The sequence below is a fragment of the Danio rerio genome, chromosome 2 (assembly GCF_049306965.1).
Source record: "Danio rerio strain Tuebingen ecotype United States chromosome 2, GRCz12tu, whole genome shotgun sequence".
NCBI classification, from domain to species: Eukaryota; Metazoa; Chordata; class Actinopteri; order Cypriniformes; family Danionidae; genus Danio; species Danio rerio.
The window spans coordinates 11111629-11130642 of NC_133177.1; the positions used below are offsets into that span (position 1 = coordinate 11111629).

The 19014-nt window shown below is 34.8% G+C and overlaps 1 protein-coding gene across 1 annotated transcript; it reads right to left on the bottom strand.

The window, feature by feature from the left end:
• Nucleotides 1-31: 31 nt before the first annotated feature.
• rpl5a (ribosomal protein L5a) lies at nucleotides 32-16378 on the bottom strand. The gene is given in 8 exon segments (NM_199756.2): nucleotides 32-197; nucleotides 1556-1644; nucleotides 4734-4911; nucleotides 10497-10699; nucleotides 10786-10920; nucleotides 11008-11123; nucleotides 15863-15932; nucleotides 16297-16378. Coding segments are annotated over 8 exon segments (894 nt in total). The 5' UTR covers nucleotides 16300-16378; the 3' UTR covers nucleotides 32-97.
• Nucleotides 16379-19014: the final 2636 nt, after the last annotated feature.

Consider the following 19014-nt stretch of genomic DNA (forward strand, 5'->3'; position numbering starts at 1 on the left):
GTGCTTTACCAAAGACCACAAGCACACCGTATTCTTTCCAAATGATTTATTTGGAAAAGGTGCACACTTTCTTTGGAGCCGTTGACGTTTGATTTCTTTAGTCGTCTGCAGCAGCTTCCTGAGCCCTGAGGAAACTGGCCTTTTTCTGGGCCACACGGTCTTTTCTCTGGGCCAGAGTGAGCTTGGCACGGTTCCACCTGCAACACAGTAGTCAGCACTGATGAGAAAAGAGAGACAGCATCTGCGCAGATTACAGCACAAACTATTTAGACAAAAATACACTCATGTGAAAAAGTGAAGACTCCTTATTAGCTATGTTTCCATTCAAAAATAAGTTGCCACATCGCATTTAAGGTGTGCGAATAAAGCAGCATCTCTATCCAAGTATTCAAAGAGGACAAAATAGCCACTTCCTGATCAACTGGAATTCTGGCAGTGCTGTTTACACTGCAGGATGGATCAGCGACAGTTTGACTGTCCTAAATTTTTTACAAGAAGAATAGCCAACAACTTTGTCAACTCGGTCCAAAACTATGTCTCACAACAGATCACACATGAGAAGTGACATGGGAATAACGTGAGGTCACAGTTTATCTTTTGTTGTTATCTACCACATAATTAAAAAGAAACCTTCAGTGGGGTAGAAAAATCTACTTATTTTGCTCTCTTGGGTTATAAAGAAAATTCATAATTTCTCTTTAACTTTTTTTCTTTTTCGACCTGCTTGTGGTATTGCTCAGATGACACATCAAACAGACACAGGTGCTTCTGCCAAATATACACAAGTTTTTTTTCCTTTTGTTGGGTCCAAATAAACAAAATGAGCTGAAAATGAACGAAAACTGAAAATGAGCGCTTTGAACTTCTCCCTCAACCTCTCGTTGACCTGCACATACCCATACTAGTGGATGCTGCTCTCTCATTCGCTGTAAATGATCGACAATGTTACTTGGAAACCAAATACATTTCACATTTCAATTCTCCCAGATGGCGTCTTTGATGGTTCATACTGTGTGATCGTTACTCACGTGCACGAGCACCGATTTGCCAGTGATTTCAAGCATTTGTCTGATTTCTCAAAAACCTGTCGTCGTCAAAATCTTGGCTAAAATCATGCAGTCTGAACTCGGCATTAAAGTAATCACTTCTTTATGACCTCGTCAGTCTCTCAGATCATTCTGGACAAGTTTTGGAGTTTTTTTTTGTGTCAATATTTTTTTAAATTTGCTGCTGTGTTTGTGATCATTGTTTTGTTGCATAAACTAATTTTCCAAATCTTAAGATCTGCCAAAGATCAGATTATTTCTGATATTAAAAAAAATCTAAATTTTATAGGGTGTCCTAACTTTTTGACTTGACTTTAAAAGAGAGGTAACATCAATATTTGACATGGAACTTAAAAAAAAAAAAAAAGTTGCCGCTAAAACCTCAGCATTATGTCCAGATTTTGCTATCAGATCAACATGATGCTGACACTTTTCAAGTTTCATGCCAATGCAAATCCTATGATTTCCAGCTATAAGAAATAATAAAGAAAGAAAGCTTGAGAACGCACCTCTTCTTCTTGACTTCTCTCTTGGGCTTCCTCTCATGAACAGGGTTCTCACGGATGGAAGCATGAGCCTTCTTGTACATCTCTTCAATCTGCAGGAACCAGATGATTGTTTAACAATAGGACAGGTGGAAGTAGGACATCAATAGTTTACAATACTACACAACAGACAATAATTCAGCAAAGAAATGAAACGTATTGAAAAAAAATGTCAACATCATCGGGCCACAAACACTGGATCTACTGATGATACAGCATTTTATCCACAATCACAGCTTTCATAATCAATGTTTTAAAGTCTGTATGAAATCAAAATTTACAATGTTTATTTTGCTAGCTCACATTGATATTTTTGAGGTGAACCATTAATCCAATTAAAAAAAGTTTTGTTTTGGTAATCTATAATCAAATCAAACCATTTGCTTCCACGTTTTAAGAGGTGGTTCTTCTCTGATGATGTCAATCTGACGGCTTTAGCCATAATATTCTTAAACACGCCCCTTTTACCATTTGTTTGCTGCAAGTAAATGATGTGCAAAAAGAAAGCGCCGCCACCTACTTAAGATTTTGTTTCAGTTAGAAGTACATCAACATACTGAAACAAAAGTCTCAGCAACTTCTACTGCACGTAGACTTTAAAATGAAAAAGCTTAGCAATCTGTGTAGTTTAAAACAACTGAACCAACAAAATGTTTACGTGGTGATTTCATTCCAGTGATTAACAGTTTTATCAATTCTTAAGCACTGTACAGAATCAAACGTTTACCCTATAAACAAACTCTTTCGACCTAGGCATTGAGGTCACTTGGCTATAATCAAATACAACAGAGTGGAGGAACTTTGACGTCAATTTGTATGCAAAAACCTGAAAGCGAGTTAGCATTTTAGCAGTTCAGTTTCCCTCATCCCAAAGTCAATAGGTTTTTTCTATGGGATTTTAGTAAAAAAAAAAGTTTGTGGCTGACACAAACGCAAGATACTTTCACGTTTTACTCTACGACATAAAACACATCAGTTACATCTCACTCTTGATTTTTTAAATTGGTTACGCTTCTTTAAAAAGACGGTTGCTATCAAGTTGCTAAATGGGACAACAGGCGGTGTGGAGGTATGTCATCGTGCTGATGTGGTCTGGAGCTCAGCCGGTTTGCGTTTTGCATTTGTCTGTGATTTAAGTATTTTCATGAATAGTATTTTATAGTTAGTAGTATTTTTCTAATTGGAAATTCAGATTGTGTGTTAATGCCTTCACTTGTAAAGACAGTCAAGACAGATTAATTGGTTGATCGCTTATTTTAGTTAAATGATATTATGAAGATACTGCAGTGCAGCCTGTCTCTTTCCTGCTCTCAGTAATGCAAACGTGTGAATGAATGTGTAAGAAATACATACATGTTAATTCTCATTTTAACGTGATCAATTGATTTTGTCGTTTTTTTCTTCGTGGATTATAATATAATAAACCGAGAGAGTAAATCTCTGTCTTAAACCATGTTTGTAAAAAAAGCTTGAAAAGTTGCAGGGTGGTGCTGATGTCACAGGCAAGCGCCCTGAAGGCAGTGCAGTCCGTTTATAGCAGTGGTGGGTAAACTTTTTAGACCCGAGGGCCACATCAAGTTTTGCAAACCAAGTGATGGGCCAAATGTCAAATCCTTAAAAAAAACTTTTATTTATAGTGGCAATATACATGGAATATGTAATATTGGACAGAAACATGTCACATTAACACAAAACAGATTTTTTTTAATAGTTATTGAGTCAAATTTACAAGTCAAATAAATTTGCACTATTTATATTTATCATCACTTATCAGTCATCATAAAACAATAAAATAATCTCTTATAAAATATAATAATAAAGTAATCATTTTTACAGTGGGGAATAGAAAATATATTGTTTGATAAAAAAAAAATCTCATATTAACACATTAAAAATAATTCTTAAAAAATTACTATTCAGTCAAATTTACAGTAATCTAATTTGCACTGCTTTTAGCAGTGTATCAATATGTATCAATCATCAAACCACTGGATAAAAAAACTTATCTTTAATAAAAGAACTTTTTAAAGTGAATGTATGCATGGAAAATATATTCTATGACAAAAATTAACACATTTTACCAGCAATTATTATATAATTTGAGTCAAATTCACAGCAATCTCATTTGAGCTTGTATTAATATGCTCTTATCAATCATAAAACTATGAGATAAAATGGAAGACGAATCTTAGTATTTGTTATTTCAAGTCATATTATTATTGAGTTTGTTAATGTGAACAATGAGCCTAAAAATAAAGTTATATCAATATTTAACAGCAACACTCTTGCGAAATACCTAGCTGATCCAGTCGTTGCCTAACGACATAAAAAAGATATTTTTTTTCTTGTCAAAAAAAAGGCAGCATGGTGCACCTCGCGTTTTGCAATGTAAATGTGCGTTTGGTGTGATCCGCCCCTTAGTTTGAAGTCTTTAAAAATAGCAATACTCGCTTAGCATATTAGACCTACTGCTTTCTGTCCGATATTGGTGAAGAAGTATTTTGTTGTCTATTCTTCCTTTAACACACGACATTTAGAGTCCATTTTTTTTTAGCTTGACTCATTTTCAGTCATTAACGGTTGAGTGCATTTTAATATACGAGTGTGTTCTAATTCTACTGGTTGCGCCAACTGTACCGCGTACAATACTGCCATCACATGGCGTTCACTTGTAATTACATCAATTTACCAATTCTGAAACCAAACTCAGAAGCAACATTTTAAAAACTCGGTTTATAGCCTAATGTTAGCTTTTCAATTCTTACGTTTGCATTTAAGATCCAAAAATGTAAAGTTGTATTTTTGTGTGAGGATTATCCGGCTGGACAAAACGTGTAAGCGTATGAACAGTGTTTGAATACAGAGCTTATTGTTTGGAATTTTCTAAAAGCCTATGGGAAAATCCTATAGGGATTTTATCAAGGGAACCAGTTTTATGCTAGTACCTGGTTAGCCTACAAGGGGACGTCATATTTCCTCCACTCTATTAAAAACTTGGAGTGAAAGTGAGAGGAAAGAAACTAAATGAAAATAAATGAGTTGAATAAATAAAATCCTTATATAACAATCAAATCTACGGTGATTTCACTCTAAAGCATAAGCAGGCATATGTTAGCAGTGAGGTGGCGAAGAGCTTTCTTACAGATTCAGGTGTGACGCCGTTCTTGATGAAGCGGGAGAACTGTTTCTTGTACAGTTCCTCGTCCTCCTCCATCAGAAGGCTCATGTACTCGGACACATTCAGACCCAAGATGTGCTTCCTGTGCACCTCCGCATTGAACTCTTTGCTTTCAGAGTCATAGCCCGGGAACCGCTTTGTGCTGAAAAAAAAAAAAGTTACAATTTTTATCAAATGACAATAATGATTGGACATAAAAGCACACTTCATTTGCACATTTGACTTATATGAAAGAGATTTAAAAAAAGAACAAGAAAATTGCAAAAAATGTTATTAATCAATTTCACGTCTATCATTTTCTGTGTTAGAAACAAACACTACAATAAGGTCATCACTTTTGGAGTATGAATCTGTGTACTTACATTTTTTTCACCAAATTGTTTCTGTTCAGAGCAGAAAGGCTGCTGTTCTCAATAATGCTTTTAATTGTCTCATTTTGGAATATTAAAGTGGCTCCAAAAATGTGGTCAGAAGACTACTAATGTTGGAAATCAGGCACGATTAATCATTTTTTAACCGAAACTGCGATTTGAAAAGGTGCAATTTTCAAAATCACAAAAGCAGTGATTATTCGATTACTACAGCAAGGAAGTTTAAAGCGATACTTGTGGATTTATCAGCTTTGATAACCATGCATTATTATGCCCACAGATTGTAACGGTGGCCGTTTTTCTGTATCCACGTCACTCATAGGTCAATAATGGCAGTTTAGAGCCAATCACAACCTTTTTTGTTGAGCGCATGAACACAATAACCAATCATAGGCATTTAAGAACTCGCTGGACAACACTCAAAAAGCAAGATGGGATAATATTTACATTTATTTATTTGCTATAAATGCTCAGGTTGTCTTCAGTGCAAGTACTTGAGTTTTGTTTGATACATTCAGAAAGTGTTTTCCTTAAACAGGTAAAACTAAAGGTGCAGTTCAAACATCTGACTGCTTGTATTAAATATGTATAAAATATTTTTAAATTATACATTTTAAAACGAGAGCTCTTGTGCTGTGCAGAAAAATCTAAAATTGTGTATGGAAAGCATTGTCAATGCACCGTGAATGTCAAGATTTATGTGAAAAATGTGACAATCCAAAGGTTTTATAAATCTATAGATAAGATCTTATATAGAATTAATTTAACTGAATTTAAAATACAGTGTTTCCACCAGGTTTTATCCAGCTGTGGCGGCAAGCCTTTTTTTCCCACATCTACCAACTACCTGTGGCATTATTTCAATGACAAATGTCGTGAGCGCAGTATTACAAGTCGAAATCGCATTTATGTAATAGCCAACAGCATGCAAATCTTTTTGATTTAATGTAGCAGAAACCATTAAATACTGTAGTTATTATCTTAATGTGATTATTTATGCTTGGTCTTTCTTCGGTGCTGTTAAAACCATCATGTCAAACCTGCAGCTCTTTCATTACATTATAGTAAATCACATTTTAAATAACAAATTTGACCAGATAAAATCGCAACTACATTTTTTTCACCATATGGTGCAGCATTTTAAACTTGTAACCCATTCAAATCGGATTGGATACTAAATGAATGGCAATACAGCTATATTACTATTGTATGTTATAATGTTGTGTTTTTCACATTGATATGCACATTTTAGCATTTTACCTAATCCCAAAACATGAATTCACATAATATAAGCCCAAACCAGATCCATATAAGGGCATTCCCCAAAGCAGCACTTGTCAAGAGAAATACAATTTTAGCACTGAAACAAAAGACAAAGAAAAAGAACTTTAACAATAATAAACATGAGGTTTTGTCTACGGAGGTTAAAGCAATTTTAAAAAGCTACATAAATGACTTAGGCAATCTTAACTGAATGAACAGCCATTCGTCACTCAGCAAACTATCTGTGGACTCGATAAAGTTTATTAAAGTAAACTTATAGGTCACACTTTGTTTTGATGGTCCATTTGTTGAATTTAAGTTACATTGCATCTACATGCCAACTAATTCTCACTAGATTATAAGGAGACTGTTAGGTTGAGGTTTGAGTTAGTGTAAGTTGACATGTACTTGCAAAGTCTTTTATAGTCAGTTAAATGTCTGTTTAGCAGAGGTATCAACAAATATTAAGCATACAGTCTAATAATACTCGAATGGACCATCAAAATAAAGTGTTTAATTTATATATTTGGATCTCTAGTTGGGCTGTATTATTGATTTTTAGTGTCTAGTTCCTTTTCACCAACCCTGTAAATAACACAATTAGATACAGGATTATTCATACAAGCTTATAAGGCCCCAGGCATACATGATTGCATGCATTTGATACAAATTGTTCTTGTTTTTTTTTTGTTTTTTCTATTGCGTTAAGAATGATTTAATACGTTTCAATGCAGCATTAATTATTCATGAAAACGCCCATAAGCACATTTCATATGAAAATTTGTGCCTATGCATCTTTAGTGAAAAGACCCATTGTGTTTACTCTAAACTCACTTAAAATGCTCAATAGCAGTGAAAGATCTGCTGCAGATAAGTTTAAAGTACAGACAACTATGAATGTTGATATTGAGGAAGCTTAATAATCAACATCCTCATTCAAATCAGGAGTGTCAGCCTGCATAATCTTTTTATATAATGTCAGGTCAGCAACAATGGCAATTTTTAATGACAAAACATTTCATTAAAGGGTCACGAAACCCTAAAACACACTATTTTGAGCTGTTTACAGTCATATATGTGCCCCATGCTTCTGAAAACATTATGAGGACACATTTCACAAAAAAAGTGAAAATTGGTTATTTTGTGTTATTTTGAGCAAATATGATCTTCCGGTTTGAAATGAAATTTTGAAGCTGCGTCAGAGATTAGATCCTTGCGTGTAATCCAGCATGGAGAGTGGATGTTTGTAATGGTGAGTACATCGGGACGTCTCTGAGTGTGCCGCATTAATTCATGAGAAAGACTTGGTTCAAACCAATCAGCACGCTTTGTTGTGTATGAGGTGCAACTTCATTAATATGCATGAAAGCTTTTTACCTGTGCAGTGTTCAGATGGCAGAGAGACGCCACTGTGGGTTGCCAAAACAAGTGGAAGAACAAGAATTGTTTGGAGACATGGGTTGTCAGTGTTTTGTTTATAATTATAAATGTTCTGCAACAAAGGTTTTGTTTTCATTTCCCACTATGAGAGCGCAGCTGGACTCACGTGTGGACTACAGTGCACGAGACAGAAATATGTTTGTAGGGATCATTTTTTTACCCGAGAGCTTTTCGTATCTGGAAATGGTGAAATCCGGATTTGCTGTTAGTCTCCTGTTTAAAAAGATGCGGTTCCAGTTGGTGTTGACTGTCCTGTCTCTACATATTTGGTATGTGAGCGATCAATAGTCTTTGTTTGTTTATTCAGATGGCAAAGTTAGTTCGTATTGTCAGCAGAACTCGTTCAGTTTTTAGAGACAAACTTCAGTCAAAATGACAAAATGACTTAGCTTACAGTATGTTAATATCACTTTAATATTATGGCTTCAAAGATCCGCTGTAAATGCTGCTTTCCAAGTGTAAACATGTAAACACCGCAATCAAACAATTACCGTCATGTAAAATTTTCACTGCATTTTTTACAGGATAGTCTATACACACATGGCTTTTTGACAGTTACTGAGAAATTCTGAGTTTTTTTTTCCCCATTCGCTGTGCGGTATCAAAGATTTGATTAAAACTACACTCTTCCAGCAGTTCCTCACATCCTATATCTCATGTCACAGGGGGCATGCATGAAAAGTTCCCGAATAAAAGTTAAAGTGCTAAACTGCAGTTGAAGTTAACAAATAAATAATTTGTCAAATAATTTAGCACGTGCCCAAACGGAAACTAACATTTTAATGCAAACCCTTCCCTCTTTCCCTCCCCTGACACTGTAAAAACACCCTGCTGAGACAGGGGGGGGGGGGGGGGGGGTGGTTCGTGACCCTTTAATAAATATACAATAAAAGAAACAAACAAATACATAAATTAGACAAAATATTTGATGTTAACATGTGATAAAAGAAATCAAAAATCTTTCCTGGAGACACTATGCCAGGCGTGTCCAAACTACAGCCCGCGGGCCATCTGCGGCCCGCAATCAGTTTTGTGGTGGCCCGCGAGGCTTTTTATAAATAATAATAGAATCTGGCCCGCTATACAAAAATGAACGTAATTCAATAAATAACCACCGGGTGTCGCTATTACATGCATTCAATTAAGCAGTAGTTCTTGTTATGATCTATCTATCTATCTATCTATCTATCTATCTATCTATCTATCTATCTATCTATCTATCTGTCTGTCTGTCTGTCTGTCTGTCTGTCTGTCTGTCTGTCTGTCTGTCTACACACAGTTGAAGTCTGAATTATTAGCCCCTCTTTGATTTATTTCTTCTTTTTTAAATATTTCCCAAATGATGTTTAACAGAGCAAGGACATTTTTACAGTATGTCTGATAATATTTTTTCTTTTGGAGAAAGACTTTTGTTTTATTTCGACTAGAATAAAAAGCGGTTTAAATTTTTTTATGAACCATTTTAAGGTCAAAATTATTAGCCCCTTAAGTCTTCAGAACAAACCATTGTTATAAAATAACTTATTAATTACCTTAACTTGACTAGTTAACTTTATTAACCTAGTTAAGCCTTTAAATGACACTTTAAGCTGTATAAAAGTGTCTCAAAAATATCTAGTCAAATATTATTTACTGTCATCATGGCAAAGATAAAATAAATCAGTTATTAGAAATGAGTTACTAAAACTAATATGTTTAGAAATGTGTGGAAAAAAATCTAATAATTTAGGGGGGCTAATAATTTAGGGGGGCTAACAATTCTGACTTCAACTGTGTGTGTATATATATATATATATATATGCGTGTCTGTGTGAAGTATGTAAAATTTGGCCCGCGACAACGTTTGTTTTTTTGCATCTGGCCCTCGGCCTAAAAAGTTCTGACACCCCTGCACTATGCGGAATATTTACCAGTTCAGCTGTACTATTAAGTCAATGCCACTAAAACACAAAAAATTGACAACAATGGAAAGCAATTTCAAGCTTTTTTTTCAACTTTTTTTACTTTTGATGCCATTTTACACGTTTATATAAAAACCCTATAAAGAATGCTCTTTTTATCAGATGCATATATTCAGACTTTTCTATTTTATGTGAAATTTATCATAAAATTGCTATTTAGCTTCATTATTAGGCAAAATACATATATATATATATATATATATATATATATATATATATATATATATATATATTTTATTTTTTTTTTTTTTTCCAAAGTAATGTGCAGCATTTGAGAAATAATAAAATGCCACTTTTTCATTTCGAAACGGTCTAAAATTATTTTGGTAGCAGCATTTATCCTATCAAATCGTGAGTTGAGCCAATCATTACATCCCCTAAGTGTTTTACAGTGGAGATGTTTACACCCTGACAGTTTAATTTTGCCTGAATTTCATTTATTAAGATAAAAATATATTAATTATGATTTTTTAAAAGTACGATGTTACATTAAATAACGCAATAAGTATCTTTATAGCAATACTCTACAACATCACATATTAATCTTCCCAGAATTGTGCAGCTCAAATATACAGTCATCAACATTTGAAGTGGATCAAAACATTTAATCAATGTTGTCCTAAATGTTTTTATGTTGTCAAATCCATTTCAAATGTTGACTACTATACATGCTAATCACCATATGCACTGACCTGTGAGGAATGGACAGTCCTCCATCCACTGCTCCTTTAAGAGCTCCAAACACTTTGTTCCCTGTGGTGGTTCTAGTCAAACCGGCATCCAGGTAGCAAGAAAAAGCCCCTGGCTGGCCATCAATGCTTTCCACGTTAAACTCATCGCCTGTCACCTCAACCTGGCCTTCGTAGACCTTATCCAGACCAAACTTATTCAGCAGCTGCAAGCAGAAAACAAGTCTGAGTTTTACCCTACTCAGAGATTTAAACTGTACTGAAAGATGTTCATGAAAGGTATTCATTTTACCCTGCGAGCACACAGTAAACCGGTGCAGTAGGCCGCAGCGTAGTTGGTCAGTCCACAAGCAATGCCATATTTTGGCAACTCGTGAGAGTAAGCAGCGCAGACGATCGCGTCGCCTTCAATTTTGGCATATGCGATCTGACAGATAGAAAGACAAATTTTACTGATATATTCAGTTATATAATTCAGAAATGCAGGTAACAATCACATAGAGGAAGTTCATACCTGGCAAACAATATCCCTGTTGGAGAACCGAATGATCATCCTGTACTTCGGTGTGTTGTACTTGTTCTTATCCTGGATGACAAGACGCTTACGGGCAAAGTAGTCAGTTTTCCCCTCTGAAACAATGAATTGTGTTAGAAAACAGTAATTAATAATAATCATCCTGAGCTTTTTTGCTGGTCTACCAAGGTGGCTTTAGGGTTTTTGCTGGCTTATTGGTATTGATGAGAGAAACAAAGCTTTTCAAAGCTTTTAAACAAGTGAACTAATTTCCTTGCAGACTGATTTAGTTTGAAACGTTTGAAATACCACATACTTGGGGCACCAGCTGGTTAAAACCATGTAAGTGCAACAAAAACTCAACATAAAACAGAACTAAACATAGATTAAGTTATAACTTGCACATAAAATGCACTCAGCTTGTCTAAAATAAATAAATATTAAGAGTTTGCATAAATCGAAGAATTTTCAAGGCTTATATTGTTTGTTCATTCTGGGCTCTTCTAAATAGCACAAAATACTATTAACTACTATTTTTCCTTTTAATTTCACAAATGTCTCATTAAAACATCCACAAACTCAAAACTGATCTGAGATCAGGTAAATAAATACTACTAAAGCAATTGGGCAAGAACTACAGATTTTTATGACGTAATAAAGTTGTTTACTAGAATCACATGACCTTGTCAAATAGATTTGCGATAAAGTTGGTTTTATATTTGCAAATTCGAGCATTCTCCCCATTTATATAATTTCAGAAAAGTATTATTTGTAAATTCTAAATAGAGAAATCATATTAGTAGCCAATGACTATCAAAGTACAACATTGTTTACAGTCAATTGAATACTTCTAACAATGCTTTAAAGTCATTATTGCATGCGATTTCAGACCCAATATTCAAATTAGCATGGTAAACAATATAGGGACCGTTAAATGAATGAAAAAATATGGGAATATAAAACCAACTTTACCTCAATCTAAATACATACATGCTCTGAACCATTGATTAAAAACAAAATACCTAAAAGATTCAAAGCATGAAACAGCAATTCAAAAAGCAGCCATCGCTACTTTACGGAGGTAAATGTAAAAACTATTTACAGTAATTTGTTAGGTCTAAGTAATAAATATAGTAAAATTGTCAATTTTAATTATTAAGAGAATAGCTTAGGGGTTGTCTTGTTTCTAGTCCAAACATTCTTAAATCAAGATCTATTTATTTTTACTACTGTTTATAATTAAAACTAAAATACCAGTAACTTTAAGTGCATTGACAATCATATTTTAACCCCCAATTTAGTCTAGTCAAAAACAATTTATAGCATTTAAGGCTAGGCAATTTGGCCAAAAATCTAAATCTCGATTAACATTTTACTCGATTACAATAAATGAACGATTATTTTATTTATTTACTAAAACGCAGTTTTACAAACTAAAACACACATTGCCTAAAACCAAAAGTCACTTTTTACTTGTAAAAAGTTACAATAATTTGCACTTTTGGAAACAAAATAAATTATTTCCAATGTTTTTCATATTAAAAGTAGAACATAAGCAGCATTTCTCCTAAATAAAATATTCTTGCATTTTCTGTAAATAATATTTTAACCAGTGAATTTCTTGCATCTTCTGTAAACAAATATTTTAATATAAATAATAATTTGAATGTAATGAATAATATGCCATCTCAAGTAGGGCGGCATGATTAATCGAAAAAAAGATCACAATCTCGATTCGACCCGACACGTGATCCTAATTCAGCTTTTTATACGATTTAGCCAATTATATTTTCCAGGTCAGGAGAGAAGACAAGGCGACTGCAAAAGTCTTAGCAGCAACATTGACACCTTCAAATGGGTTAAAAGTGTCACATACTATAAAGTAGAATTCACCCAAAATGTAATTTCTGTCTTCATGTAATAATGTATTTACGGTTGCAAAATCGCATTTGAGCTGACGCACTGTTTATTTACTGCCGAGATCGTGGGCGTGCATGCAAATAACACTTACTTTAGTGAACACAACCTGCATATGCTGTGAATAATAGGTAATGATATTGTAAATAACGTTCCGTTTGTTGCACAGAGCGGTGTTTGAGGGTCGTGCGGGAGGTTTGATTTGCATGTGTGTGTTTTTTCTCTCTCACAGTGACAGCAGCTATGAGACGCACTAGAAAGTGAATGTGAAACCTGTGCACACATCATTTAAATGATCATATGGCATTTTAGAGTTATGATTATGACAAGCATTTGATACGTTTTTTCTTTCATAGCGAACACAGAGTTGTGCATGAAAATAAATGTTTACTGTGTCAGTATAACAATCCTAGCCTATATATTATGGAAATATAATAGTCTAATAATGTTGTCAATGGCAGATGACAAGAACATGTCTCAAACATAATTGAATTTTATAGTTATGAATAGATGTATTCTGATGTCATAATTTTACTGTAAATTAACAAACAGGACATATTGAAAGTCTGTTCAAGTCCACCATAAAATTGTGCATTTTAAGCAACAGTAGAGATACACATAGGCCTGTTATAATTGTTTACCATGTTTGAGAATTAACAATAATAATAGGCTAATCATATTAACCTTTGTTTTACATTTACAGAATGGTGATCTTGATTTTGAGCAAAAAAAATTGTGATTCACATTTTTGTCAGAATCGTGCAGCCCTAATCTCAAGGCATCTCTAGCACAGCTTTCAATCATTGTCAATGTAGTGCAAAGTAAGGCTCAAGAATGGGTTCATCATCCTACTTGACCAGAGATCATATGTGCCTGCAAATTTTCATTTATGACCGAAGGACAAGCCATTTTAAACCTTTAGCAAGCACCAATAATTATTATGTACAAATTTTAGCCCACATTTCTCTACAAAACAGTATGAATTAAATGCCATCTTGTAACCACATCAGGGTTTCTGCGGGTTTCAACAAGTCAAATTCAAGACTAACACTATGGCTTTTTTAAATGGCCCAGCAATAAAAAAAAAAATGTAGTTGTACCATCAAAAAAAAAAAAAAAAAAAAAAAAAAAAAAAAATTCTAATTAGTTATTTCCTAGCATAATTTTAATTACTGTGTCAAAACAACAAACCTTTATTTTTTTTTTTCAACATGACGTACATTAAAACTTTGATAAACTAAATGTACAACAAACTGTTATAATATTACTTATAAATAGAGTTTTGCTAAAAGTTTTGTTGAGATGTATTGTCTGTGATTGGATGCGTGTTGGATTGTCTGGGTAACTTTGCATAAACAAGAAAAATTAAGACCCATTTAAAATTTAAGACCTGCAAGACAATAAGTCGGTGAACTTAAGCCTTTTAAGGCCTAAAATTTCGTTTTTTGTAATTTAAGACATTTTAAAACCCTGCACATTATTTCAAGCTAATCTAGAGCGTAATTCAATTTAAAATGGCCGCAGAAGTATAAATTAGCCTCAGCCTTTAATCCGCTTGTTAAGTGTGACGTCACACGAAGCGGCTTCTGGGTCCAATCGCTATAATCAAACTGTATGGGGAGACTCATCAAATGGTAATAATAAACGTTTACAAACGTAACCCTGCGGACCCTGCGTTTCCAGTCTGACACATTTGTGTGCGTATGAATGGAGGTCTATGGGGAGAAAAGCCCAGTGTGACCGCAGCTTAATACTTTTGAAAATCACGATCGTAATACACAGATTAAGTCAGAATTATTAGCCCTCCCTGTTTATTTTTTTCCCAATTTCTGTTTACTGAAGGGAAGATTTTTTCAACACATAATAGTTTTAATAACTCATATCTAATAATTTTCAAGACAATTCTATACAGCTTAAAGTGACATTTAAAAACTTAACTAGATTAATTAGGTTAACTAGGCAGGTTAGGGTAATTAGGCAAGTTATTGTATAATGATGGTTTGTTCTGTAGACTATTGAAAAAATATATAGTTTAAAGAGGTTAATAATATTGACCTTAAAATTGTTTTTAAAAAAAAATTAAAAACTGCTTTTATTCTGGTCAACATAAAACAAATAAGACTTTCTCCAGAAGAAAAAATATTATCAGATTTACTGTGAAAATGTCCTGTGAAAACATCATTTGGGAAATATATACAAAAAAAAAAAAAAAAAATCAAAGGGGGGCTAATAATTCTGACTTAAACTATATCCATGCCTAATATCAGATGGCCAAAAAGTGATACATTTTTTATAAATTGTTAAAAATTTGGCATTTGTGATGCAGCAAGTCCAGAGACTGCGGTGTACACTATTATTTTAAATAAAATTCACTTTAATGTGTGATGGGACTAAAAGTGGTCATAAACAAATATTTTCTTAATTCAAACGAGTAGCGGCTTGAACCCTGAAACAGTATTTCATACGCCACACGTGTTGGAAAAGTAACTGAAAAAATCGTTCTGGAAAAAACAGATGGTTTATAGGTTCTGAATGTCAATTTCGATTACTTTTCGAATAATCGGCCACCTCTAATAGCATTAATTTTTTATCATCGTAAATGCATTTTGACTTAATGTTGAGATATTTGTATTGGGAAACGAATACTAATTAATAATAGTTTTTTTTTTTGGAGTAAATGTGACATTTAATAGCAAGATTTTATAAATGTACGACTGTTTTCTTAAAGGTTTACTTTGTAGAAGAGACAATTTACACTTTTTAAGACCCACAGAAACACATCTCACTGCCGTGCTGACCAGCTAAAACAACTAAAACCCCAGTCAGGCCAAGCTAGATGATTACTTTGATTGTTTTTGGTTTTATTCACTCAAACACAAGCCAATTCAAAGTCAGCTAATAACATATTTCACAAACTATAAGAAACACGTCAACATACCTCTCCTTCTCCTGAACTTCACCTGGTACCTCCTGAAATACGACTTGTTCTTAACAACCTTAACGAAACCCTGAGACAAACAATTTTATTGTGAGTTAAACTGTTGACAAACAGGAAAGTCAATTGGAAATTTACTACTAATTCACTCATGACAGCATTGAACAACTGCGACGGCAAACATAAATACCTAATAATAACAAGGGCACACATACAAACATTTTCTAAAGGGACGCTTTTATTTTTCGAGCCTTCAAAATAAATATCAGGGCTTTTCGAGGGAAATGTGCCTTTGACGTTTGCGCAGCGACTGGACTGGTCGATTGAATCTAACACCATCCAGTCGCTTGCAGTGTTCATCTGTCTTAATAATCGAGCTGAAATAGTGGATGAGGGAATGAAACGAGCAGAACGGCTTATTTTGGAGATTTACTGACCATTTTGTGATCGTTTGTTCTCCTTTAGGTTGGGAGACTGAACTCTTCAGACTCCGATACTGCTCCCGCTGCACTGAGAAAAGGAAGTTCATGTTGCGCCGCGACCGGAAAACCAAAGCAGGCGGAGATAAAAGTCGTGCGCCCCTAACGTCGTGGAGAAAACACTGTTACTTCATTTCGTTCACCCATAATAGGGTGAATGCTGAATGTTTACAAGGGGTGGTCAATACTGTTCCTGGAGAGCCACCTTCCTGCAGATTTCAGTTGCTACCCATATCAAACACACCTGAACCAAGTAATTAGGACCTGAACACCACATGATAATTACAGGCAGGTGTGTTTGATATGGGTTGCAACTGAAATATGTAGGAAGGTGGCTCTCCAGGAACAGGGTTGACCACCCCAGATGTAGAAGGACTTTTAATTTTGCAGTAACCTGGGTCAAGCTCTACTGGCGAACTGTATGCAGTTACAAAATCGCTACATTTAAGGTCTGTTTTCTTTAAAAATCAATCTTCACTGCCTGGTTGATATACGATATACAGTGGGCCTCGGATTGTACAAGATGCACTGCATTACATTTTTTTTTTTAATGTCTTTAAAATATTCAGATTTATTTTACCCCAGTATATTTAAAGGAGTTTCTGTGCTATAGCCTGTGTGAAAACCATTTGTGTGTAAACAGCTTTTCATGTCATTTTACGCTTGAACAACTAAATGAATTCTTAAGTCTATTTAACTGATTATATTTTCATTAAATTACAACATCGATGTCACATTAACCGTTCACCGGAAGTTCACAGCTGTGCATATACTTTATTAAAATTGAATACTCATTCATTCATTCATTTTCTTTTTGGCTTAGTCCTTTTATTAATCTGGGGTTGCCACAGCAGAATGAACCGCCAACTTATCCAGCACGTTTTTATGCAGCGGATGCCCTTCTAGCCACAACCCATCTCTGGGAAACATCAACACACACTCATTTACACTCACACACTGCGGGCAATTTAGCTTACTCAATTCACCTGTACCACATATCTTTGGACTGTGGGGGAAACCGGAGCACCTGGAGAAAACCCACGCGAACACAGGGAGAACATGCAAACTCCACACAGAAACGCCAACTGACCCAGCCGAGGCTTGAACCAGTAACCTTCTTGCTGTGAGGTAACAGCACTACCTACCACTGTAGAATACTGTATTAGATTTTGAATACTGTATTAGATTTTGAATACTGTATTAGATTGAATACTGAAATTGAAAACTGTATTGAATTGAATTGAATACTGTATTAGATTTGAAAATTGAATACTGTATTAGTATACAAAATTGAATACTGCATTAGATTATTTTTTTGTTATACACAAACAAAGATACTTTAAAGAATTTTAGAATTGCCATTGACTTTGATAATAGGAAAAAGAAAACTATGCCTGAACTAATATAATCTGTTAAGACAGTTGAACCCAAATAGTGTACAACAAAACAGAACAGTAATCACCATACTTCCTGTTGGTTAAATTACATTATGCAAACATATTTTGTAGGCCTAGCATACAAATTACCATGTTTGTTAACATTCAGGATGGTCGCACAGTGAGGTTGCAGAAAAATACAGACACCAAACTTAGCAGTTTTATTCAGATCTGTATTCTGAAGATCTTTACTGACACCTGGTAATGTATAACATTTTATTCTAAGTTTTTTTTTTCATGTTTTATGATAAAATCTACAAATAGAAATCAATGAAGGATGACACAGTGGCTCAATGGTTAGCACTGTCGCCTCACAGCAAGAAGGTCACTGGTTCGAGTCCTGGTTGGGCCGGTTGACATTTCTGTGCAAAGTTTGTATGTTCTCCCTATGTTGGCGTGGGCTTCCTTCGGTGTTCCCCACAGTCCAAATGAATGCTGTATAGGTGAATTGAATAAACTAACTTGGCCGTAGTGTATGAATATTAATGAGTGTGTATGGATGTTTCCCAGTACTGGGTTGCAGCTGAAGGGCATCCGCAGTGTAAAACATATGCTGGAATAGTTGGTAGTTCCTTCAGCAAGTGCATCCCCTAAGGGAAGTTTATTTATAAACTTATTTCGAGAGGATCACATGCTTATGATTGCTAGAGGCTGGATCTGCATTATCCAATTCTCAATGCACCAATCAGACAATTCCTAAACTACTACAAATACCCTGGGTTAAATTCCGCCACTATCTTCGTTTTGAAGAGTCCCCCCTTCCTACTCCTCCTTCGTCCTAGATCGGTGACATGATGGCTCAGTGCTTAGCACTGTTGCCCCTCATCAAGAACGTCTCTGGTTCCAGGCTTTACCAAACAAGTTGACGTTTCTGTGCGGAGTTTGCACTTGCTCACGTGGGTTTCCCCCGGGTTTCCCTGTTTTCTCCCACCATCCAAAAACATACAACTTAAGTTAACTGACTAATCCAAATCGGCACCATAGACATGCTTCTAGTAAATAGTTATCTTGAGCAATTACTATCTGTTCATTAGTTACTACAGCAGTCAAGATCTACCTGAGCTCAAACTCCCCTCCTGCCTTGCAATGTGAGGGAGCCCCGGGCTCGAGGGTCTCAGCTCGAGGAGCTGAGGTCTCTCTTGGGATGGCATGCCAAACAAGCTTATAATCAATAATCAGCTAAGTGTGAACTCTTGAAAATATAAAGGGACTAAGCCGAAGAAAAATGAATGAATTATTT